We start from the raw sequence: 20,263 nt of genomic DNA, 5'->3' as shown, positions 1-20,263 counted from the left end.
TCTGAAGTCCGAGTCCTGTACCTCTGTAGTTTTATGTTACAACAGCAGGCTGAGGACTTGAACTGCTGTCTGTGGGCATCGGCTGGATTCCATCTTGGTAATCCGGAAGAGCACTCACGGAGGGGATCAGGTACCCTTTGCCTGACTGCTGTGTCCTCAGACCTCCAGACAGGCTCATCCTCTCCTCTCTCTCCTGGTGACATTACCCCACCACCCCTCCCCCACCTGATGGGACTTCCTCCCCACTGTAGGACTCTGGTTTTGCTGCTCTTCCCCGCCCCTCCCCCAATCTTCTGCTGAGTCCCCATCTCCATCCGGCCACCTTCTGATCAGCAGTTTGATTCTTTGAATCCTGCATCTCAGCCACTTCCTTAGCGTTTGGTCTCCAGCCCTTCCCTTGCTGCCGCGGGTGTTCTGTGTATGAACAGATTTGGCCCTGAGCTGGGGAGCAGGTAGGAAGCTATCAATATTATCCTTTCAGTTTGTGTCCTGGGGCCTGTCCGGCACGGCTCCGCTGTTAGGCCTTCTGTTGGCCACACGGGTGCAGCAAAGCCTCAACGGGGCTGTGCCAGGACCAAGAAGGAGCCTGTTGAGGAGCAGGGCTCACAGGCCACCTGGCCTGGGAAGAGGTCTCCATCCCGTGGCACGTGGCTTTGTTTGTTTATTCCTTGATTATCATGAACATTTAAAACTTTCTCTCTGTTTTTGCTTCCCAAGTGCTGGGATTCCGAGTGTGCACCCACACAACCAGACTGGAACGATGGGGTTTTTGTTTGTTTGTTTGTTTTGTTTTTAGTTTTGCTTGTTGGCTTAAGTCAGGTATCCACACATCCAAAGGTTCAAATTGGCAAAGCATCCACTGAGAGCCCTCTTATCTTTAATATACAGATTTTTTTCCCATGTCTGTATTTCTTATTTCTTTCATCCCACTGGCCTCCAAGCCCGGCATCCCTGTGGTGCCCGTTAGACAGGCCTGTGTTTTCTGTGGAATGCTTTGCTTAGTTCTGAGTTTCGTATGAATTCCTTTTAGAGTCCCCTCATCCTCCTCAGGAGGTGTGTAAACACTCATCTTCTGGTTGTCATCAGTTTCTAGTAATTACCTAGATAGATCAATACGTAAGGAATTTAGAAACAGCTCTATAGACTCCAGTCATTTCTTCTTCAGTTACTAGCAGGGCATTTATATTTAATTATGTTGTGGAGGATTTATGCATGTATATGCATGTGGCTGGGGAAGGAATGGACCCCAGCAATTGAAATCCGTGTCTTGTCTGCTCTTCTCCCCATTTTTTTGAAACAGCACCGACTCCTATTGAGTCGACCCTGTAGACTTGACATTTCTGTAGACTGGCTGTTCAGGGAGCCTCCAGGGTCTGCTTGTCCCCATTCCCCATCACTCCCAACTCCAGTGCTGAGCTACGTAGAGCATATGGCCACAACTGTCTTTTAAAAGGAGCACCAGCTCTCCACACGCTTCATGCTTGCATAGTAAGCCCTTTGCCTTGGGCTCGAACCATGCGGTGATATATGTCTATAATCCCACTGGTGGGAAGCCGGAGACAGATGGGTCCCTGGGCTCACTGACCAGTCAGCCTAGACAAGTTTAGGCCAGTGAGAACTTGTCTTAAAAAGCAAGATTGGTGTCTTCTGTATGACACCTCTGGCACACACACACACACACACACACACACACACACACACACAAGCACTCAACATATAAAGAATACATAAGTATACCTCAAAATTCTTTGATTTGGATCTATTATTACTTTCTGGGAGCCTTCATATATGTGTGTTTGTATTATGCATATTTCTTAATTAAAAACGTTTCATTGAACAACATACACTGGATTTGTTCTCCATAAATATGTTTACTGAATCCTCCTGTGAAACGGTTTTATAACTCCCTCGGATCGCTGGTCTTTGGCCCTTCCCTGACAGCGGCTGTCAGTGAGTATAGTCAGGATTAGTCTATTGGCCAAAGCAGAGAAAGGGTTCTGCTTCTTGTGTTATGTCTTTCACTTTACCTGGGTGTGACTGACAGACAAAGCTGTGCATTTCTGAGTGTCCTTGTTTAATCTATGTGTATGGTGTGCAGTGGTCACCATAGTTGAGTAAATCACACCCCACCACATGTGGTTACCTCTCTTTTTCTATCGTGCAAATGCTTTAGGTCAACATAAAAGTTAGCAGAAGTCTTACTGCCCTGTTGCTAATTGCAGTGACCTGCTATACACTGAGTGTCAGCTCACAGAACCTTTTTATCTCCAATCCCCAAACGAACATCTCCTTGCTTCCCCAGCTCCCCAGCCCTGTGAACCAGGTTAGCCTTCTTGTTTCTGAGTTGAAACTTTGTATAAATCATTCTGTATGTAAACAATGGCACACTATTTTTTTTTTTTTTATGTCTCTAAGTAGCTTCTTTCACTTCTAAAACAGGGAGCCACGCTGGTTGTCCCGAGTTTGTGAGCCTCTTGATTGCCAAGAGCCTGCATGGGTTCCCTTCTGAGCCTCTGTGTGTTCTGTCTCACTTCTAGTTCAAACTTGACTTCTGGTGGACGACCTTTGTTGATGGTGATAGCTGGTCCCTGGCTCCTTATAATCTTCCCACAGATAATTTTACCCAGAGCTCTCCTGGTCATCATAGCCCGGACCTATATTTCATAGTATGGTTTAAGAGGCAAATGTGTAAATGATCTGTTCTTACTAAAGCATGGTCTGGGGGAGGTAGGGCTGCCTTCCCATCTCTTCTCTTCTGCCTACCTTTTCCTGTTTCTTGCAAGGGCCCCCCTAGGTCAGAAGACCGCAGTAAACCAAACCACTATGGCGTAAACATTATTAACCCCGTTCCCCAGCACCAGCTGCAGAGAAGCAGGTGGCAGGGGAAACGTCTGGGCAATGGTCACATCACATGGTGTTTGAACTGAGCACAGGCCTAGACCAAGGGACACACAGCTGTGTTTGTGTTACTGTTGATGCTTCTCCGACCGTTGTCCTTTGGAGGCAGCTGGACAGAAGTCAAAACAGATGACAGATGTGGATGGGGACCCGGATTGCAAGACGTGGGTGCGAGATGTAGAGGGACCTCATTGAAGATAATGTGACACAGTGTGTGTGCACTCATCACTAGAGGAGAGCCACGCCTCTCCTGGCCAAGATACCAAGATGAGGAGTTCCAGTCTGGGCTCGTTTGCACTAAATTCAGCAAGAGACTCCTGGCATGTTACTGGTTTCTAGAGGAAAGGATTCCCTGCTTCTGACCTCATGACACTGGATGGGGCCAGCCAGGCGGGGCAGAGAGCCCTGTTCCCTCTCACTCCAGAGCTGACAGACACTTGGTAGGAATGCACCTCATGACTAAGATCACTATGATAATCCACTAATTGCATGCCATCAAGGAAGATGGAAGTGAGATGGCGTCCCAGGGGACCCTTCCTCCTAAGCGCAATCAGCAAGTGTATTCACTCCTACACTGCTGCTGCAGACTCCTCTGTTGCTCTGGGCTATCACTGACCACTCGGGAAGCAAGCTCTCAGGACGCTTCTCGGGAAGGCCCGCCCTTGTCTCACTCCTGAGACACCCAGTTCTTCATCCCCGTGGCCACTCCGCCTACATGATGCACGTCTACCGCCCTGTCTGTTCCAGGAAGGTGTTTGTAACATTTACCACTTGTTTTGTTCTGCCTCTAAAAGGCTGTGGGGTGCAGTCTCTCTCTCCTGCTCTGACTTTTTTAGACTCTTAGGAACTTGGTCTTAAAGTGCATCTTAGAGATCTTGTTGTTCTCCTGCTAATCAATATGAGGTCCGGTGAGGTTAAAGTCATAAAAATAATTGAAAGTAGAAAGGGGACTGGAATTCAGCCACTTGATATTCATCGTGACCTCTACCTGCCCCTCCCTGCTGCTGCTCTGCCCTCTCGTCCACCTTATACCTCCTCGGCTTCTCCCTTCTCTAGCCACACCTTCTCTATGGGCTGAATAGTCAGCAAGACCATAAGGATGCGAGCTCCCCAGAGCTCTCACTCTGTGCTGGTCCCCAGGATCTTGGAATTCTCTGTCCAGATACTTAACCCATTTCCAGGGTCTGTGTGGCTTTCTACCCCAAGTCCGCTCTCTGATGGGTAAACTAGGGGATTGGTGGACCCCTGAGGTCTCTCTCTCTCTCTCTCTCTCTCTCTCTCTCTCTCTCTCTCTCTCTCTCTGTGTGTGTGTGTGTGTGTGTGTGTGTGTGTGTGTGTGTGTGTGTGTGTGTGATTGGAGCTGAGGCAGGTATAGGGGATGGGTAGGGAGGGGGAGAGGGAGGGGGAGAGAGGTTGAGGGTGCTCCTTCATGGAGTTAGGCCTGATGTTTCATTTGACCTTCCTATAGAAGATCTGAGGTTCCCAAGTCCAAGACAGAGGACTTTGTTCCACCCAGCACTGACAGACACATCTGTATTAATTCTTTTTGCTATCATATTCCAGAAAAGTTCCAGGGGGGGGCATTGCCCTCCCAGTGCCTAGGGCTAAGGAGGACATGGGGCTTGAGCGTCCCTTCCTTCTCTAGCAAGTTGTTTAGCAATAAGCCTGCTTTTCTGCCCAGAGGTAGAGATTATGTCCAATGTTAGGTTGCTTGCTTCATAACCAGCCTGACAACCAGTCCATGTGAAAGGGTAGCTAGGCCTTCGAGTCCCGGCATGGCCTGAGAACAGCACCTGTTCCCTTCCTGAAGGAGTTGCTTTCCTTGGCTATAACAAAATATCTGAGGAAAGCATTTTGAGAAAGGGGGTTTTATTTTGGCTCATGGTCTGAGACAATGCAGTGGAACAGGAAGAAGAAGATGCAGTGGGAGGGGGAGGCAGGTCTCTCTGCTCTCTTCTGCGTCTCCCTCTTTCCCTCAGCCTTGGACTGCAGCTCACAAACTGGCACCACCGACTCACTTCAGTTAAACCTCTCTGGGAAGACTTCTCGGCACCCCTAGGGGTGTTTCCTAAGTGACTCTAGTCGAGTTGGCACTGAAGGCTGACTTATCCGTCTGATGTCTCTTCAGGATACTGGAGAGTACTGTTCTTTCCCCGTGCTGTGCTGTGCTGTGGGATAGAGTCCAGGGTGGGAAGAGAAGGGAAGCAGGCTCAGCCTGGGTCCAGGTTCAGGATGTTGGGGTGACAATCTGGGAGTTCAAGAATTCCAAAGTCACACAGTATAGAGAAAACCACGGGGGCAGACATTGACAGTGCCTTCTGGACAGGGTTGGGCAGGCATTGACTATGCTTCATACACAGAGCTGGCCCAGTTGAGAGTAGTTCAAGGAAGAAGCCTTCGGACTTATGGGATGTTCCGGACCCTTCCCTCAGGCTATGGGAGTTGGGGATAAGTATTTGATTAGCAGCAAGAATCACCCAATTTTACTCTTTAACCTTTCCTTTAGTGGCTCCTCTAAGTCTTCGTCTCTTGGTCTTCAAACCCTGTACAAGAGTCCCTAACGTAAGCCAAATGGTGGTAGCACAAGTCTTTAACCCAGAGGCAGGTGGATCTCTGAGTTCAAGGACAGCGTGGTCTACAGAGTGAGTTCCAGGACAGCCAGGGATACACAGAGAAACCCTGTTTTTTTTTTTTTTTTTAAAACAAAACAAAACAAAACAAAACAGAATTTCCACCACAGGTCTTTTCAGTTAAATCTTCAGGGGTTTGCCTGGGTCCTGACTCTCCTCTTCGGGTATCTGTTGAGGCTACAAAGCTGTGTTAATTTGCCCTCTCTTTGATATTCCTCCCTACACTCTTTTGTGTTTTTTTGTATCTAAGTCCTTCTCATCTCTCTTGGACCACGTACTGGCTGAGCCCACCTTCAGCCATATATAAAGGAACCACTGAGAAGAGAGAAATTACCCAAGTTGCATTTCTCTAGACTTTCATCTTGGTTTAATTCACTTTTCATTTCTCCAGTATCTACACCCTCTGTTGTGTGCAGTGTGTTTTCTTTTCATATGGAAATATTGCAAACTTCAAAGAGCTCTACCATAGAGCCCCCAGAGAGATCAGACATGCATTTTAATGTTCCTTAGTGGTGAATTTAGAAATCTCATAGACCTGGTAAATATTCTAAAATTCTCTTTTGTGTGTTCCTAGGGCTGTAAGTAGTATTGTAATTCAGAAATGCTCTCTGGTACTTGTAAAACAAATGTCTTATAATATAGAAATCCCTCAGAAAGAAAGCTAGAGAGCTGACTCTAGCACTGGCTGCTCTTCTAGAAGACATAGGTTCGATTCCCAGCACCCACATGATGGCTCACAACTATCTGTAACTCTAGATTCAGGCGATCCAATGTCCTTTACTGGCCTTCACAGGGACAGCACATATGTGAAATGCAGACATAAATAGAGACAAAATATCCGTTCACATAAAATAAAAATAATTCACTGAGACAGAAAAGGAAACAGTAGTATCGCCACCGCCACTACCACATTGCCTTCTTTCTTTAGGCCAGAGCCTCACAATTGGTTTTCAAAAGGCAAAAAATATAAGCAGTGGGCATTAAAGTTTAAGAGCATTAGCTGTAGTTGTCAAACTTTAGTGTGTAAGATATCGAGATAGTTTATGTTCCTTATGAAAGACCTTGATGGAGTTTCTAATTGTTAATGTTGCATCCTGCCATCTCCCACTCAATGGGAGAGATGCTTTGGCCTTTGGACTCCTTTTCTGGGTCTCAGACCTTGTCAGACACTAGCTCTGCATGACTGGACAGAAGCGGTGTAGGGAGGGCAACACTCGGATGACTGCAGGTGAGTTTTGCTCTAAAGGGACTTGGGTGCTTATCTGTTCCACTGAGGCCCTGAACCATTGGTATAGAGAGAGAATGTGTGTGTGCGCGCGTGTGTGCATGCGTGCGTGCGTGCGTGTGTGTGTGTGTGTGTGTGTGTGCGCGCGCGCGCGCGCACGCGCACTCACTAGTTAAGGTACCCTGAGACTTTGTCTCTTTGTGAAATCTCTTCATGTTTTATATTATCTACTGTTGTGGGAATTAGTTAAGAGTCTCCGTGCCCACAAGGAGCTCTCTGGATTTCAGAATGAAAGGTACACACATATGCCTGTTAATTTTGATAGGTCTTTATTAGCTCAATGGCTGGGCACCTCTAAAGCTTCCTGCAGCTAGCAAACACTCCTCTGGTTTACCTGAATTAACACCCTCCAAATCTACATTTTATCTTTGTTGCCTTCTTACCTTTTGGGCATCTCCTCCCCCCCGTAGGGTTGGTTTCCATTTATACTACATTTCTGCCATCTCTCCCTCCTGTTCCTGCCTGGCATGGCCCTTACTGATCCTCCTCATGGTAGACCCTCCCCCCCTTCTCCTTTCTTCCCCCGGGAAGCCTAGAAGTCCTACCTCTTTCATCTTGCCCAGCCATTGGCTGTTAGCTCCTTATTGGTCAATCAGAAACCAACTGGGGGCACACTTCAGCTTTTGGACACACAGATTCCTGATTTGGGGGGCTGAATTAAGACAAAGCATTAGGACCAATTCCCAACATCTTACCCAAGTTTCTGTCCAAATTAAAAAAAGAAAAACTTTTCTCTCAGACATAAATTGAGCATAACCATATCAATTATGTAAATTATAAAGTATGATATACAATTAGCATTTAGTCCATCATATTTCTTAATCAGATAAAGTACTTTATCTGATTAAGAAATATGATATACAAATAGCATTTAGTCCATCATATTTCTTAATCAGATAAAGTACTTTATCTGATTAAGAAATATGATATACAAATAGCATTTAGTCCATCATATTTGTCAATTAGATAAAGTCCTCTACTATCTACCATTATACTCCCTTCAATCCTTAAAAACAATGAAAATCAAATTTTATTTATCTGTTTGTGGGAGGCAGGCAGCTTCTATTGTCTGTCTGTCTGTCTGTCTGTCTGTCTTTATCTGAGCAGCTAGACTCTTTGTTCACCAGGGGCTCCCAGTGTCTCTGAGTTCAAGCTCTTTGTATTGTTTGAACCATCGGAAGAAATCTCCATGTGACTTGGGCAAATTTTATAGCCTTTTATGAAGCCAAGTCTCCCCAAATCTTAATCTAACATCATGGTGTGTGTATTTTATCTGAAAAATCTCTAAATAATTTTTAAGTTCTTGCTCCATGTTGGGTGCCATCTTTAGCTGCTAATTAGTTAACCCATTCTGAGCTCCTGGCAGGTCACATGCATGCTGTACCTGCCCATATAACTGTCTAGATTCAAGAATCACACACACACACACACACACACACACACACACACACACACTCACTCACATGTGTGCATGTGTTCCATGACCCATTGAATTCATTTTCTAGTAAGGTACACTATGAGATCTATGTGTGTACCAGGCAGGGTATGGGGTGAATCTCCTACCCCATAACTGGGATCTATTGGTGCATTCTTTTTTTCTGATTTCTGATTCCAATAGGAAATGAATTTCTTGACTATTCAAAGACTTACCTATATTAGCTGTATATCTTTTTCACTTAATATTGCTCCCTTTCTATCTTGGAAATGAAAGATATGGAAGAAAACAAAATTAAGTGAAATTTAAAGATAACACACTAAGCCATTGATGTATTTTTCAGTTCCTGCAAGATAGTGTCTTATACTCTTAAAGCTTTTAAATGCTCTTCCCAGGTTTTTGTTTGTTTGTTTTCTATGTGCTGTGTGGGATACAGGGTGATGTTTTATTTGGGCCCAGGCTGTAGCTCCCCTTGACTGCTCTTTTGACAGGATATATATGAAGATAAGCCACTAAATTTATCTTTACACTTCACCTTAGGATAAGAATACACATTTTCAATCAAGCTGGACACTCCAGTTTAACAAGTTTTGAAAAATCTTTTGGCCCAGATAAAAATGTATGTTAAGAATGTTTCTCCCTCTAAATTAAGACCTTGATCCCAGAAGTCCAAGAATTCATTAAGCCATAATTGGCCTTGCTCACAAGATTCAAAATACAATAGCAATGGGCAGGGAGTATAGAGTTTTGGAGGCGCCACTGGACTTTTTAATAGATGTTTTTGTAGCTCTAGTATTTCTTTTTCCTTGATAGCTTTCCTTACATCAAGTCCTGCAGGCTGGTTGCCTGACTCTTGTCAGCCAAGTTTTTAGTGCTGCACTTGGTGACAGCTGTCCGGTGGCATCACAGAATGTCCCGCATCAACTCAAAATAATGTATCCATTCTCAGGCCTTCCTGAGAAAGATGCTCTCCTCATCCGCCAGCCACTGGAGAAACAGTGGCGCCTTTCAGAGATGCGTTTGCTCTAGCAAACCAGATTTCCCCAGGCAGAGTGATTCCTCCACGGTCCTGTTAGCTGATGTGGTTAAGGAAGCGATCTTTGCTTAGCCGCTGAAGCACACAACTTAAGGAACTTGGTTAGAGGCAGAGTTCTCATGGTGAGGTCTGAACTCGGTCTCCTCTGTAGTCACAGCCAGTCTTCTCATCCTGCCATTCATGCACCCACTAAGCATCACTAAAGCAATCCATCTACTTGGCATCTGAGAGAGGAACAGGTCTCAACTTTTCCATTTAACTAAATAAATCCTGGATTTGACTTCCTGACACCTCACGTTGTGCAGGGCTCATCTGAGCCTATCATTTGCATTGTTTTCAATACACCTATAGACGTTCCACAAGGGGTTTATTTTCCTTCATTGTTTATGAGTGTTTTAAAGTTAGCATAAAAAGTAATGGGTTCCATGGCGGCATTTCCATACATAACTCACTGTACTTGTTTCTCATTTGTTCGCTTCAACCAGTCCTCTCTGTCCCTCTTCTGCTTTCTAGTCACCTGTATTCATTGCACTCTCTTCCCTCTCATGGTCCCCTTTTTACTTTCATCACACACATGCATACACACACACACACACACACACACACACATATATATATACACAAAGACACATATGCACATATGTACACTAACACTCATACATACCGATATGCAGATACACATGTATATACATATACACATATATACACATGTACACAGGTATACACAGATACATACATATGCTGATATATACAGATACATACATATATACATATGTGCACATATTCACACAGGCACACACATGTATACGTATACACATAGGTACAAAATGCACATGCATAAATGTATATATACATACCCATATACATAGGAACACATATGCACACACACATATATATATATATACACATGTATATACATATAGATACATACACACATGTATCTACACAGACACACATGCACATATACCCATATGTGTGCACATTGGTACACACGTTCGTGTGTACACATATACAAACAGGTACACATGTACACACAAGTACACATGCACACAAATATACAAGTGTACCAACATGTATCCATATACACATATACACACATCATACATGTATATACACATGCATGTACACATAAGTACACATAAGCACACTATCATATGCATGGATACACACATACACACATGTATCCCTATGCATATATTTGTGCATTTTTACTGAACATTAGCTGGTACAAACCTCACTGCTATTGGGTTGGCTGTTACCATGGCCCTTGATTTTCACCTGGGTCCTGGTACAGTTCTCCCTTCTGTGGTTATTTGTAATAATGACATTTTGTATCTAACAGTGCACATATCATTCCATGGGGCTGTTGTCAATATCACATTAATGTGACTGGTTGTTAATTTACAAGTGTTTTCCTGTGACTTTATTACACTGTTGAATACGGACTGTGTTGTACATATTGGCAGGTATGCACACTGTAGAGTTGGGTGTGTTGGGTTGGCACCATGGCCCAGGGGGTGTGGTCTCTGAGGCAAGTGCTCCTCACTGCTGCACAGCCAGTTGCTCACTGTTCACACTCACGCACTGTTCATTTTCTCGGGGTGGGAAACGTTGGGTCACAGGAACCTATGCAAATGCTTGAGGTGAATGAGTCAGTCTGCTTTTCCCTCTCAGGATGCTTCAGGGCTGCAGACTGGTGGGGTTTCTGGAGTATTGCTTGTTCACACGCACATGCACGTACACACACACACACACACACACACACACACACCTGCACACCATCATTTCATTCCTCCGTCACCAACTCCAGCAGAAAAAGCAGCAGCAAACTGCATGTCACCAATCTGTTGCCTTCTGCCAGAATTCCAAACTGAAAGCATGCATGGGGAACTACAGTGTTTGCTCATCTTAAAGGACTGTTTGTGAGCTGTTAGAAATCAGGACCCATTAAATGACCAGTGTCACTTCAGCTGACTCCGTGTATGATCATCTTTGAGTCTGTAAAGAATAAGCTCAAGGATGCCAAGTCGGTGAGCTTAGCCCTTCTGGCTTCCTCCAGCCAGGCTTCAACAATTCCCCCAACCTTAGAGCATTGGGCATCTGTAACTGGGAGAGTTGTGGTGGAGGTCTGGCTTGGAACTTGAGGCACTCATTCCACCAAGGCGCATTAGAGATATCTTCCTTGCTAAAGGTCCCCTTTCAGTGGGGATACCTGGGAGAATATTTGTCTTAGGAAAGCGGATGCAAATCCCAGGAGTCTCACCTAGAAATTGGAAGCAGGGAGTATTTCTGTTGTCCCGGGGAATCTGTTTTCTCAGCAGTTCACAAAAATGTGGAAGCTGGGCAAGGACCATGGGTGGGCAGAGAGGAAGTGTGGAATGTTTGATGATAAACGGGCAAAAAAATAATAATAATACCCAGGATGGGTTTGCTTCCAAAACACCAGAGGATGTTGAAGCAAAGTAGATAGCATTCGTACAGCTTGGGAAGGGTCCTTCTAGCTGAAAACTGGGTAGAGAGAAGGTGGCCACCCCTGTGTAGATCACAGCTGAGCTTGTATCCTGGCACAAGAATGCTCAAGGCAGAGCTGGAGCACCCAGTGACAGTGTCAGCCAACGCTGGAAGCAGTGAGATCCCTGCCGTAGTTCAGCAGGCAACCCAGACGTTAGGATCAATGCCTTGGAAGGAGTGGTCCTGCCTGTGGGCTTGCTTGTATATGTGTCCCAGGACTTGAGGGAGAACCTCGAGAGGAACTCGGGGTTGGCATTACAGATGACAGTCTATCCCTCACATGCTATGGCCAGGCAGTAACTCACGCAGTAGTTGGTGCTGCGGTGGGGTTTGTGTTGGCGGGTAGTGCAGAGGCATTCTGAGGAAGCTTAGGTAGGAGAGAGAGTAAATTCAATGACAGAAGAAAGCTCTGCAGCACAGGGACTCTTGGTTATGAACTTTCAAAGTGGAATTTAAAATAAGTGTGCTATCAGCATTCCTTCACCTTGAGCAACATACAGTGTGCTTTTAAAGCAAATCCTACTTTGATAAATAAACACAGGTCATGTCTAACCCCATCTGGTCATGCTTTTATATAACCAAAATGAAAAGTATGATTGAGTACAATAGCCTTCCATAGTAAATATCATCTTGCTATCCTAAGATTATTTCACATGGCAAAAACATAGAATAGATAGGACCACAGGGAGGTTTTGTTGAGTTTAGAAAGTGTGTGCTGAGGGCTGTTCAAATTCTTTCAACAAGTCTACCTCCACTGATACTGCAGAAAAGAAAACCATCTCAAAGCCAGCCTGCCCTTGCTTAAACTAAGAGAATTCTTGTCTTTGATACTGGCCAGGACAGAATTACAAACCTCAGAAAAGCTTGCATGTGTTTTCATCATTGGAAAGACATGTAGCGGATAGGCTGTGATGAAAGCAAGATGAGAGGAAATCCCAGAATTATTCTTGCCTGGCTTTCAAACATTCCATCATGGTACACGTTTTTCTGAAAATCGTTGATACTAAGACTGTATGTTCTCATAAACCCTTTCCATTTTGTCGTGGACGCCAGCCTTGAGCAGAACTGATGAGAAGGAGGCAGGGGTCGCCAGGCTCACACTGAATCCCGGGAGACACTCTAACCCTGGAGAATGTGCTGCCAGACCCTTGCTTTGTCTTGCCATTCTTGGTTTAGGATTTGCAGAGATATTCCCAGACAACATCCTGATATTACACAGAGCATATACTGCTATCCTCATCTCTGAACATTCACAGTTGTCCTAACTGGGGAATGCCATCCCCCTTTCCCTCTCTCCCTCTTCTCTTCTCCCTCCCTTCCTCTACAGAGTGCTCTGTGTAAAACGGCTCACTGATGGACTGATGGACTGGCCATTTCCAGTCAAGCCACCAACTCCGGCCCCTCCTGCAATTGTTCTCCAGCTGGCCGTTGTTCTTCTCCTTCTCTTGTTTTTGTTTTTATAGATCAGTGTCTCTCATCTCTTGGTGAAATGAGCCTCCTTGTAATTACCACTGCCCTAGTCAGTTCAGACTGCCTGTAACACAATACCATAAAAGGACTGGCTTGGAAACAACAGAAATTCATTTCTTACTGTTCTGGGGGCAGAGGCAGCCAAGATCAAGTGCTGGCAGATTTGGTGTCTGGTAAAGGCTGCCTTCTGGTACAAAGAAAGAAGGCAGCTCCTAGCAGTGTTCCCATGTAGTGGAAGTGAACTGTACTTCTCGCCCCTTATGTGGGTACTCATCCTGTTATTAAAACTCCATTCTCAAGGCTACTCACCCCACACTCCCTGCCTATTATCATTATATTGCAGCTTCAGTCTGAACATAGGAACTTGGAGAGAGGGGACACAGAAATGTTATTTGCTAGTCATCCAACCAGAGTGTCCTTTTTCTTTGCTCATTAGCTGACAGAGCAGTTTCTGCCTGTCAGGGTTTATTTGGGGGCTCCTCTCTTGCCCAGAACAGCTACAGGCTGCAGAGCTGTTGTCAAGGTCTGAAGCTCCAGGGGGTTCTGCAGTGGTGCCACCAGGAGAGGCAGTCCGAAAGGGACACCCGCCCAGGCATAGTCCTCTTCCCTTTAAGGAAACCACGCTTCCAGACCCTGCTCAGTCACAGGTGTGAAGCCACCATGACTTCTGCAGGAGAGTCGTTCAGAGCATCTCGGTCTCACGTACCCCCTCCTGACTTCCGTTTATCACCTTGGCAGGACTCTCCTTCAGCAACTTCAGAAGCTTCAGGCTTTGGTGATGGGGAAGGTCTCTCGAACCTGCAAGTTAGCTGGCACACAGACTGGCACCTGCCTCATGGTGAGTCTCCCAAAGGGACTTCCTCTGGCAATCCGCTCCCCCCCCCCCCATTTCCAGACTCCCCTACCTTGAAAATGCTAACAGTGAATGAAGCAAGAGAGACTATACATCCTGTTCCACATCCTGTTCCAAGGCTTCCGCTTGTCTCGTCATTTCAAGGACATGACTCAGGGTATGACCTGACCCCTGACAGACTGGTGTTCTTTCTTGTCCCGTGCTCCCAGCTGGCTTGTTCCCAAAGGTCTGCCACCCACAGCCTGGGCTCTATAACTGCCACCCACAGCCTGGGCTCTACAGTGTTCTCTTCTTACCTCTAGGTCGTTGTGCTTTGCTTTGCTGTGGCATTTGGCAGCTTCTTTCAAGGCTACGGGCCTTATCCTTCTGCCACCAAGATGGCTCTGCCCAGCCAGCATCCTCTGTCGGAGCCATACACAGCCTCCGTGGGTAAGTCACCACCTTGTTTCGTTTGCCTGCAGTTGGCTTTCCGAGCTCTCTGCAAGGGATGCCAACCTGTGTAAGAGTGGAGCATCTCTGTTTGCAGGTGGGGTGTTCTGGGAGTGGCCACTGGACTCCCTGGGTGGCACCAGGAATTCTCAAGAGTTCCACAAAGAGTTGTCACAAGTTCCTACTGTCCCCACCCCCCAGATTCCTTCTCTGATAAGCTCTGACACCGGCTTTGGGGTTCTGATTTGGGGTGGAGGCAGGGCGATGTGGATCTTGGAAGACCAGAGAGCGAGGAGGACATTTAGCTTGCTCTGATATCTCAGAGTCTCTACGTGGAATTATATGGTGTTGCAGTAAGAGTTTGCAACAAAATTGAAGAACTTGTCTGTCTTGTGCTCAAGACTTCAGATGTTCAGAGATGTTCACCAGACAGTTCTCACCTTCACCAATGATAATCTTTTGAGTGTTTAGAAAACAGAGGGGAACAAGGAGGGACTATACACTGAGTGGCACAGCTCTATTAGCAAACAACACACACCAAGTTAGGAGGCACTGGATTTGAGAAAGGGATAATTTCACCGTTCTCAAAATGTCTGTGGACTTCAGCCATTAGGCCTATCCAGGCTAGACAGGTGATAAAATGACATTCCTTTCAGATAATTTCAGTAGATTCTTGGGAACCTTCTACCCCTAGGGAAATAGCTTTAAATTTTGTAAGTGAGGAAGAGCACAGTTTCTATATTCAGGAAAAAATGGCTGCAGAGTCATCTAGGTGACTCTCCCATAATGCAACGGAGGTTGTCTCCCTCTGACTTGTTGGATTGGCTTTGTGCTGTCTCAGCAGATTCTGAGACCTGCTTGCCAGGGATGCCTCCTCTTTCAGCTGGGTTTTAACAGCTCCAAGTATTTGACCCCAACTTTCCTTGAGTTCCACCACCCCCCCCCCCCCCCCCCGCCCCAGGGTCAGATATGGGTAGGCGTGAGAGGAGTTTTACTTAAAGACAGTGAGGGTGGATGTGGGCTCAGTGTTATTTGCTTTTATGTCCTTCCAGCCTGTAGCATTGGTATAATTTTTGATGCATAAGCTCTGAAACCTGAAGCCATTGCAGAAAGCCAAAGCTAGCTGGCACTCCATCCCGGGAGACGAGAGTGTGTTGACTGTCATCTGCCACTGTCCTCGGGCATTTGGAGTAAAGGGCATATCTGGGCCCTGTGGTGTTTTGCTAATATCTGTTGCTCTGTTCTTTCTTCAGTGAGATCCAGGAACCTGCTAATCTATGAGGAACACTCTCCCCTGGAAGAGTCGTCCAGCCCAGCCTCAGCAGGGGAGCTGGGGGGCTGGGACAGAGGCCCCTCTCTGCTCAGGGCATCGTCCGGGCTTGAGTCCCTGCCAGAAGTGGATCTTCCCCATTTTATTATCTCTAATGAGACCAGCTTGGAGAAGTCAGTACTGTTGGAGCTTCAGCAGCACCTGTGAGTCCTGTAGGTACAGACCTAGTGGTTGATGATGGAGTATGGATCTGCCCCGGCAGGAGGGCAGACACTCTCCCAGAGGCCCTCACGGGACCCACCTTAAGCAACGGCCCAGGGAAGGATCTGTGGATGGCTGTTAGCAAGAAAAAGGTCTAGGATGAGCTAATCTAGTCTCCATATCATCAGCCCAGGGCTGGTAGTGATGGTCCCAAAGAGCAGGAGGAGATGTGAGTCCCCTCAGTCAGTATGACCATTTTTCTCTCATAGGCACAAACTGGTCATATGTGGTAGCACATACCTTTAATCCTAGCACTTGGCAAGAGGAGGCAGGAAAACCAGGAATTCAAGGCCAGCCTCAGCTTCATACTGAGTTCATGGTTAGCCTGGGCTATCTGAGATCCTGACTGCAAAAAAACACCTGGTGACATAAAGAACTTGTTCTGCAAATGCACCTTCAATCCAATTCTATAGTTTCCTTCTAACTAGAGAGTAAAATAGTGCTATGCTAGGTATCAGTATAAATGATGATTTGTATGTTAGTGCACAAGAGTTAGCTGTAACTGCAGATGAGATGCCCTCTATGTGAAAGGCTTGGGGCCAGAGGTGTTGGAATATTTTCCAGGTGTTAGAATATTTGCACATAAATAATGAGACCCACCTCTGAACATGCGATTTATCAATGTTAGGTGACAAAGTTTTAGTTCTTAGAGCAGCTCAGAGTTTAAGTCTGAGGATTAGGGATGCTCAACCTGTATACGTTTGTATGTTTATATCGAGGGGCAGCACTGGTGAAACACTACATTTTTTTTCCACATTGAAAATCATTCATATTTAGCTCTAATTCTGCACTAAGTTGTTCCTCTCCGATAGCCGATGGGGAGGGGAGTGGTCCTTTGTGAGACAATGGCTGATGCAGTCTTAGGGTACTGCTGTTGTAGGGGGTACTTGGGGGGTGCCGATCAGCACAGGAAGCACACGTGCTCCCTCTGGGTAGTGTATGGTGACGCTGGTGAGTCAGCCAATCGGTGCTCCTAGGTGGCTCCGAAATGGGGCCGCTCCGGGGTAAGCAATGAAGACGCCATTTTACTTCTCTCCCAACTCTTTGCAACACAGTTCATGATCATATGTACTTTTTTATATGTGGACATGGCAAGCACATATTTAACACTGGTACTAATCGTGCCTGTATGTGCCTTCAAAACAAATCTTGTAAGTATCCCACCATGAGTAGCCTTAACTTTATTCCCATTCTGGAAAGAATCCGGAGCCAGTACCGGAAGCCCTAGGAGACCAAGCTGCTAGATGGCGTGGCTCACGGCACAGTCTGTTCTCCCAGCTCAGGGTTTGGAAACCCCGTCTGGTCCCTCTGTTTACTGCCGTGTCTCCTTAAGTAATAAAGCTCTCCCAACTCCCATCATAGTGCTGGGAGACTTAATGAGCTGATATACAAGTTGATCTTGTGATTATTTTATAGTATGTATCCTGTGTTATTTTAAGTTGATTCATAAAAAACAAACAAACAAAAAAACATTGTCTGGATTCTTAATTCCAGAGCAGATGTCAGCCCTTAACCTTTTTTTTTCTCCTCCCTGTAACTTAAAGCACTGAGGTCATTAATATACAAGGCACAGCCATTGAAAGCAATGCAAAACAAGTCAGCATCAAACTACCATGGGTCTCCTCTGAGCCCGTGCGAACGTGGGGGGGAGCAGGTGACTAGCGGGAGATCCAGGGAGCAAAGACTTACCAGTGAGCGTTTAAAAGACTCTGCCAGGGTCAGCCCACAGGGCTACAACGGACTCATGCTACGGCATCTGAGAATTTGAGCAAAAGCTGGCAACTAATACTTGTTCTGTCCATTGGATGCCTTCACAGGGTCGGCAGCAAACTGGAAGGGAATGAAACACTCAAGGTCGTAGAACTGGAGAGGAGAGTGAACGCCACCTTCTGAGGAGATCTCCACCCTCCTCTTCTCCTAACTCCATCTGAGCATCCTTTACGTTCCCCCTTCACCACTGGATCTCTAGGAGGAGATGGACTAGTGTTACGGCTTGAGACGGGAGGCCAGCCCAGGGGATCCTGCTCGTGTGTCCCCATGGCTCTCCACACAAGGGAGCTAGCACCTCTCCATCCCTTTCTCTTACTGCCATTGGAAATTATTTTAGGGCTGAGGTAGGGGGTGGAACGAGCAGGCTTGTTTCCACCAATAGTGCCAAGAAGACACTGCCTGATTCTTCCCCGGGAGGAGTGACTCCTCTGAAGAAGACAAGACTCGTGTTCAGTTGAGACCCCAGACTCTAGCCACACACATGCCACAGACATGCCAGGGAGTGGGCAAAGCACTGACCCCTGAGTTCCCTTGCTCACTAGGACTCCAGTGTGACCCCGCACTGTGAGGACCAAAGCATCATTCCGGTCTTATCTCCACCCTGCACCCCGGAGTCCTGATTGGATGCCTGCACAGGCAGACAGGGAGGCTCCCACCATCTTTTCAGGCCGCAAGTGCAATTCCTGAAGGCATCAGGCTCTTCTCTCCCAGGCTCTCCTGCCCACTGTGTTGCTTGTAGGACCCCACCCGCCCACCCATACATAGCCTGCATCCCCGCAGGACAGTAGCTCTGTCTCCCTGGCCTCCCTTCCCCATTTGTAAATAGTATTTATTAGCTTGCTCAAGCTCCCAGCTGACCATAGTGAAAAGATTTCCCCTTCCAACCAGCAAAGTCTTGGGTTGGCCTTTGGAACAGGAGAGTCCCCAGAATCTGGGACCCCAGTCTTTGTAGTTGATGCCTTGTTTCCCCCTTTTCTTCTTTAAAATTGGGGACCTCTAAAATCATCGCTGCTGAGGAATCCCCTTAGGCATGCATGTGTCCCCTGATGGCTGATACATGGGAATGGTGGATCCTGTCTTCTGACGCAGGCTCTGGGCTCCACGGTTTCCTTGCTCTGGTCCTGCCACCCAGAAGGAAAGCCCTGTCCAGGACAATGAGCATTGCAGACAACCTTGCTGGCTTGTCCTGCCTACCTGCTTCCCTGCTCCCTCGCTTTCCTCCTTCTCTCCTGCCCTCCATCCACCTGCTTTCACTCATCGGGGCTGGAGTTGGTCATTCTTGTGCATCCACAGTGGTACCTTTTACAGTCAGGTTAGGATACTTTGCAGCTCATCCAAAGAAACATAACTAAACCCTAAACTCTTTTTTGTTGTTGTTGGTTTTTTTTTTTTTAATGATTAAAAAGTAAAAATCGTAGTTTTAAAAAAAATCCTTTCCTCTTTCATACAAATAAGAAATGGAAATTGCTCTTTTATTGTATAAGATAGAAGATTCGTTTAAAGTGTTTCCCCACCCCCCAACCCCAGCTTGTAAAATATTTTATGTAAGAAATGTGCTTACACTTTGTATTTTATTTTTAGCAGCAGCTAAAAGGCCTGTAGTTTTGGTCTCTCTCTCTCTCTCTCTCTCTCTCTCTCTCTCTCTCTCTCTCTCTCTCTCTCCATCTTTGAGATCATTAGAGCCTGTATAAAGGGGATTATGACCCTGCCTTCTATGTCACACATAGGATTTGGTGTCATTAGTGTTTGCTGTCATGCCCCATGAGTAGCTCCTCACTTGGTCTGCTCAGGGCATCTAGGGAATGTTCCTTTCCCCAACTCCTCCCTCCCTCCCATGGTGGGTTCCCAGCTGGCAGATGGCCAAGCTCACCTTATAGTAGGTGAAACCTGCCTCAGGGCCACTGTGATCTTGGCAGCCTTCCTGTTTAAGGGGCTGCCACCCTCCCTTACAAGATAGTGTATAGCCTGGACTATTACACAAAGAGGGTGGCTAATGACCTGCCTCTCTCTCTCTCTCTCTCTCTCTCTCTCTCTCTGTCTGTCTTCTCTCTTCCCTTGATCTTCCTGGGCCTGGACCATTCTGCTCTTTACAGTGTTAGGTATTTATACATCATAAACTTAGGAAACGCCTGAAAGAGCCTCAGCAGGAAACATCCTGGGTTAGGCAGTGCTTGCATGATGAGAGAGGAAGGGTTGGCCATAGAGAGCTGAAATGGGGATTTAGACTGATGTGTGCATTGGCTGAGCTGAACCTTGGTCTCTTGATGTCCCTGGAGAGCTGAGGTCGAGACCCCATTCATGCAGGAGGAGGAAGAAGGAAGTGTCCAGTCACATCCTTAGTTCTCAGAGGACTTTATTTTCCTCTCTACCTACTCTTTTGGGTGTCACTGTCTCCAGACAGCAGGGCCTTTTGTC

The 20,263-nt window shown here is 46.4% G+C and overlaps 1 protein-coding gene across 2 annotated transcripts in view; it reads left to right on the top strand.

Annotated features, from left to right (window-relative positions):
- Creb3l2 (cAMP responsive element binding protein 3 like 2) overlaps positions 1-19,269 on the top strand; it is a 109,435-nt gene extending 90,166 nt beyond the window's left edge. The window contains exons 9-12 of one of the 2 annotated variants that reach the window (XM_021190251.2): positions 14,004-14,103; positions 14,421-14,547; positions 15,801-16,020; positions 17,896-19,269. In XM_021190251.2, coding sequence (XP_021045910.1) covers positions 14,004-14,103; positions 14,421-14,547; positions 15,801-16,020; positions 17,896-17,971 — 523 coding nt within the window. In that variant the 3' untranslated portion in view covers positions 17,972-19,269. Of the gene's footprint in view, positions 1-14,003; positions 14,104-14,420; positions 14,548-15,800; positions 16,030-17,895 lie in introns of both variants that reach the window. The other variant, XM_029535693.1, reaches the window with a different exon arrangement.
- Positions 19,270-20,263: the final 994 nt, after the last annotated feature.

This window comes from Mus pahari, chromosome 2 (assembly GCF_900095145.1).
Source record: "Mus pahari chromosome 2, PAHARI_EIJ_v1.1, whole genome shotgun sequence".
In the NCBI taxonomy this organism is placed as follows: Eukaryota; Metazoa; Chordata; class Mammalia; order Rodentia; family Muridae; genus Mus; species Mus pahari.
Note: the sequence above shows the minus strand (reverse complement) of the source record. Positions and strands in the feature narration are given on the sequence as shown.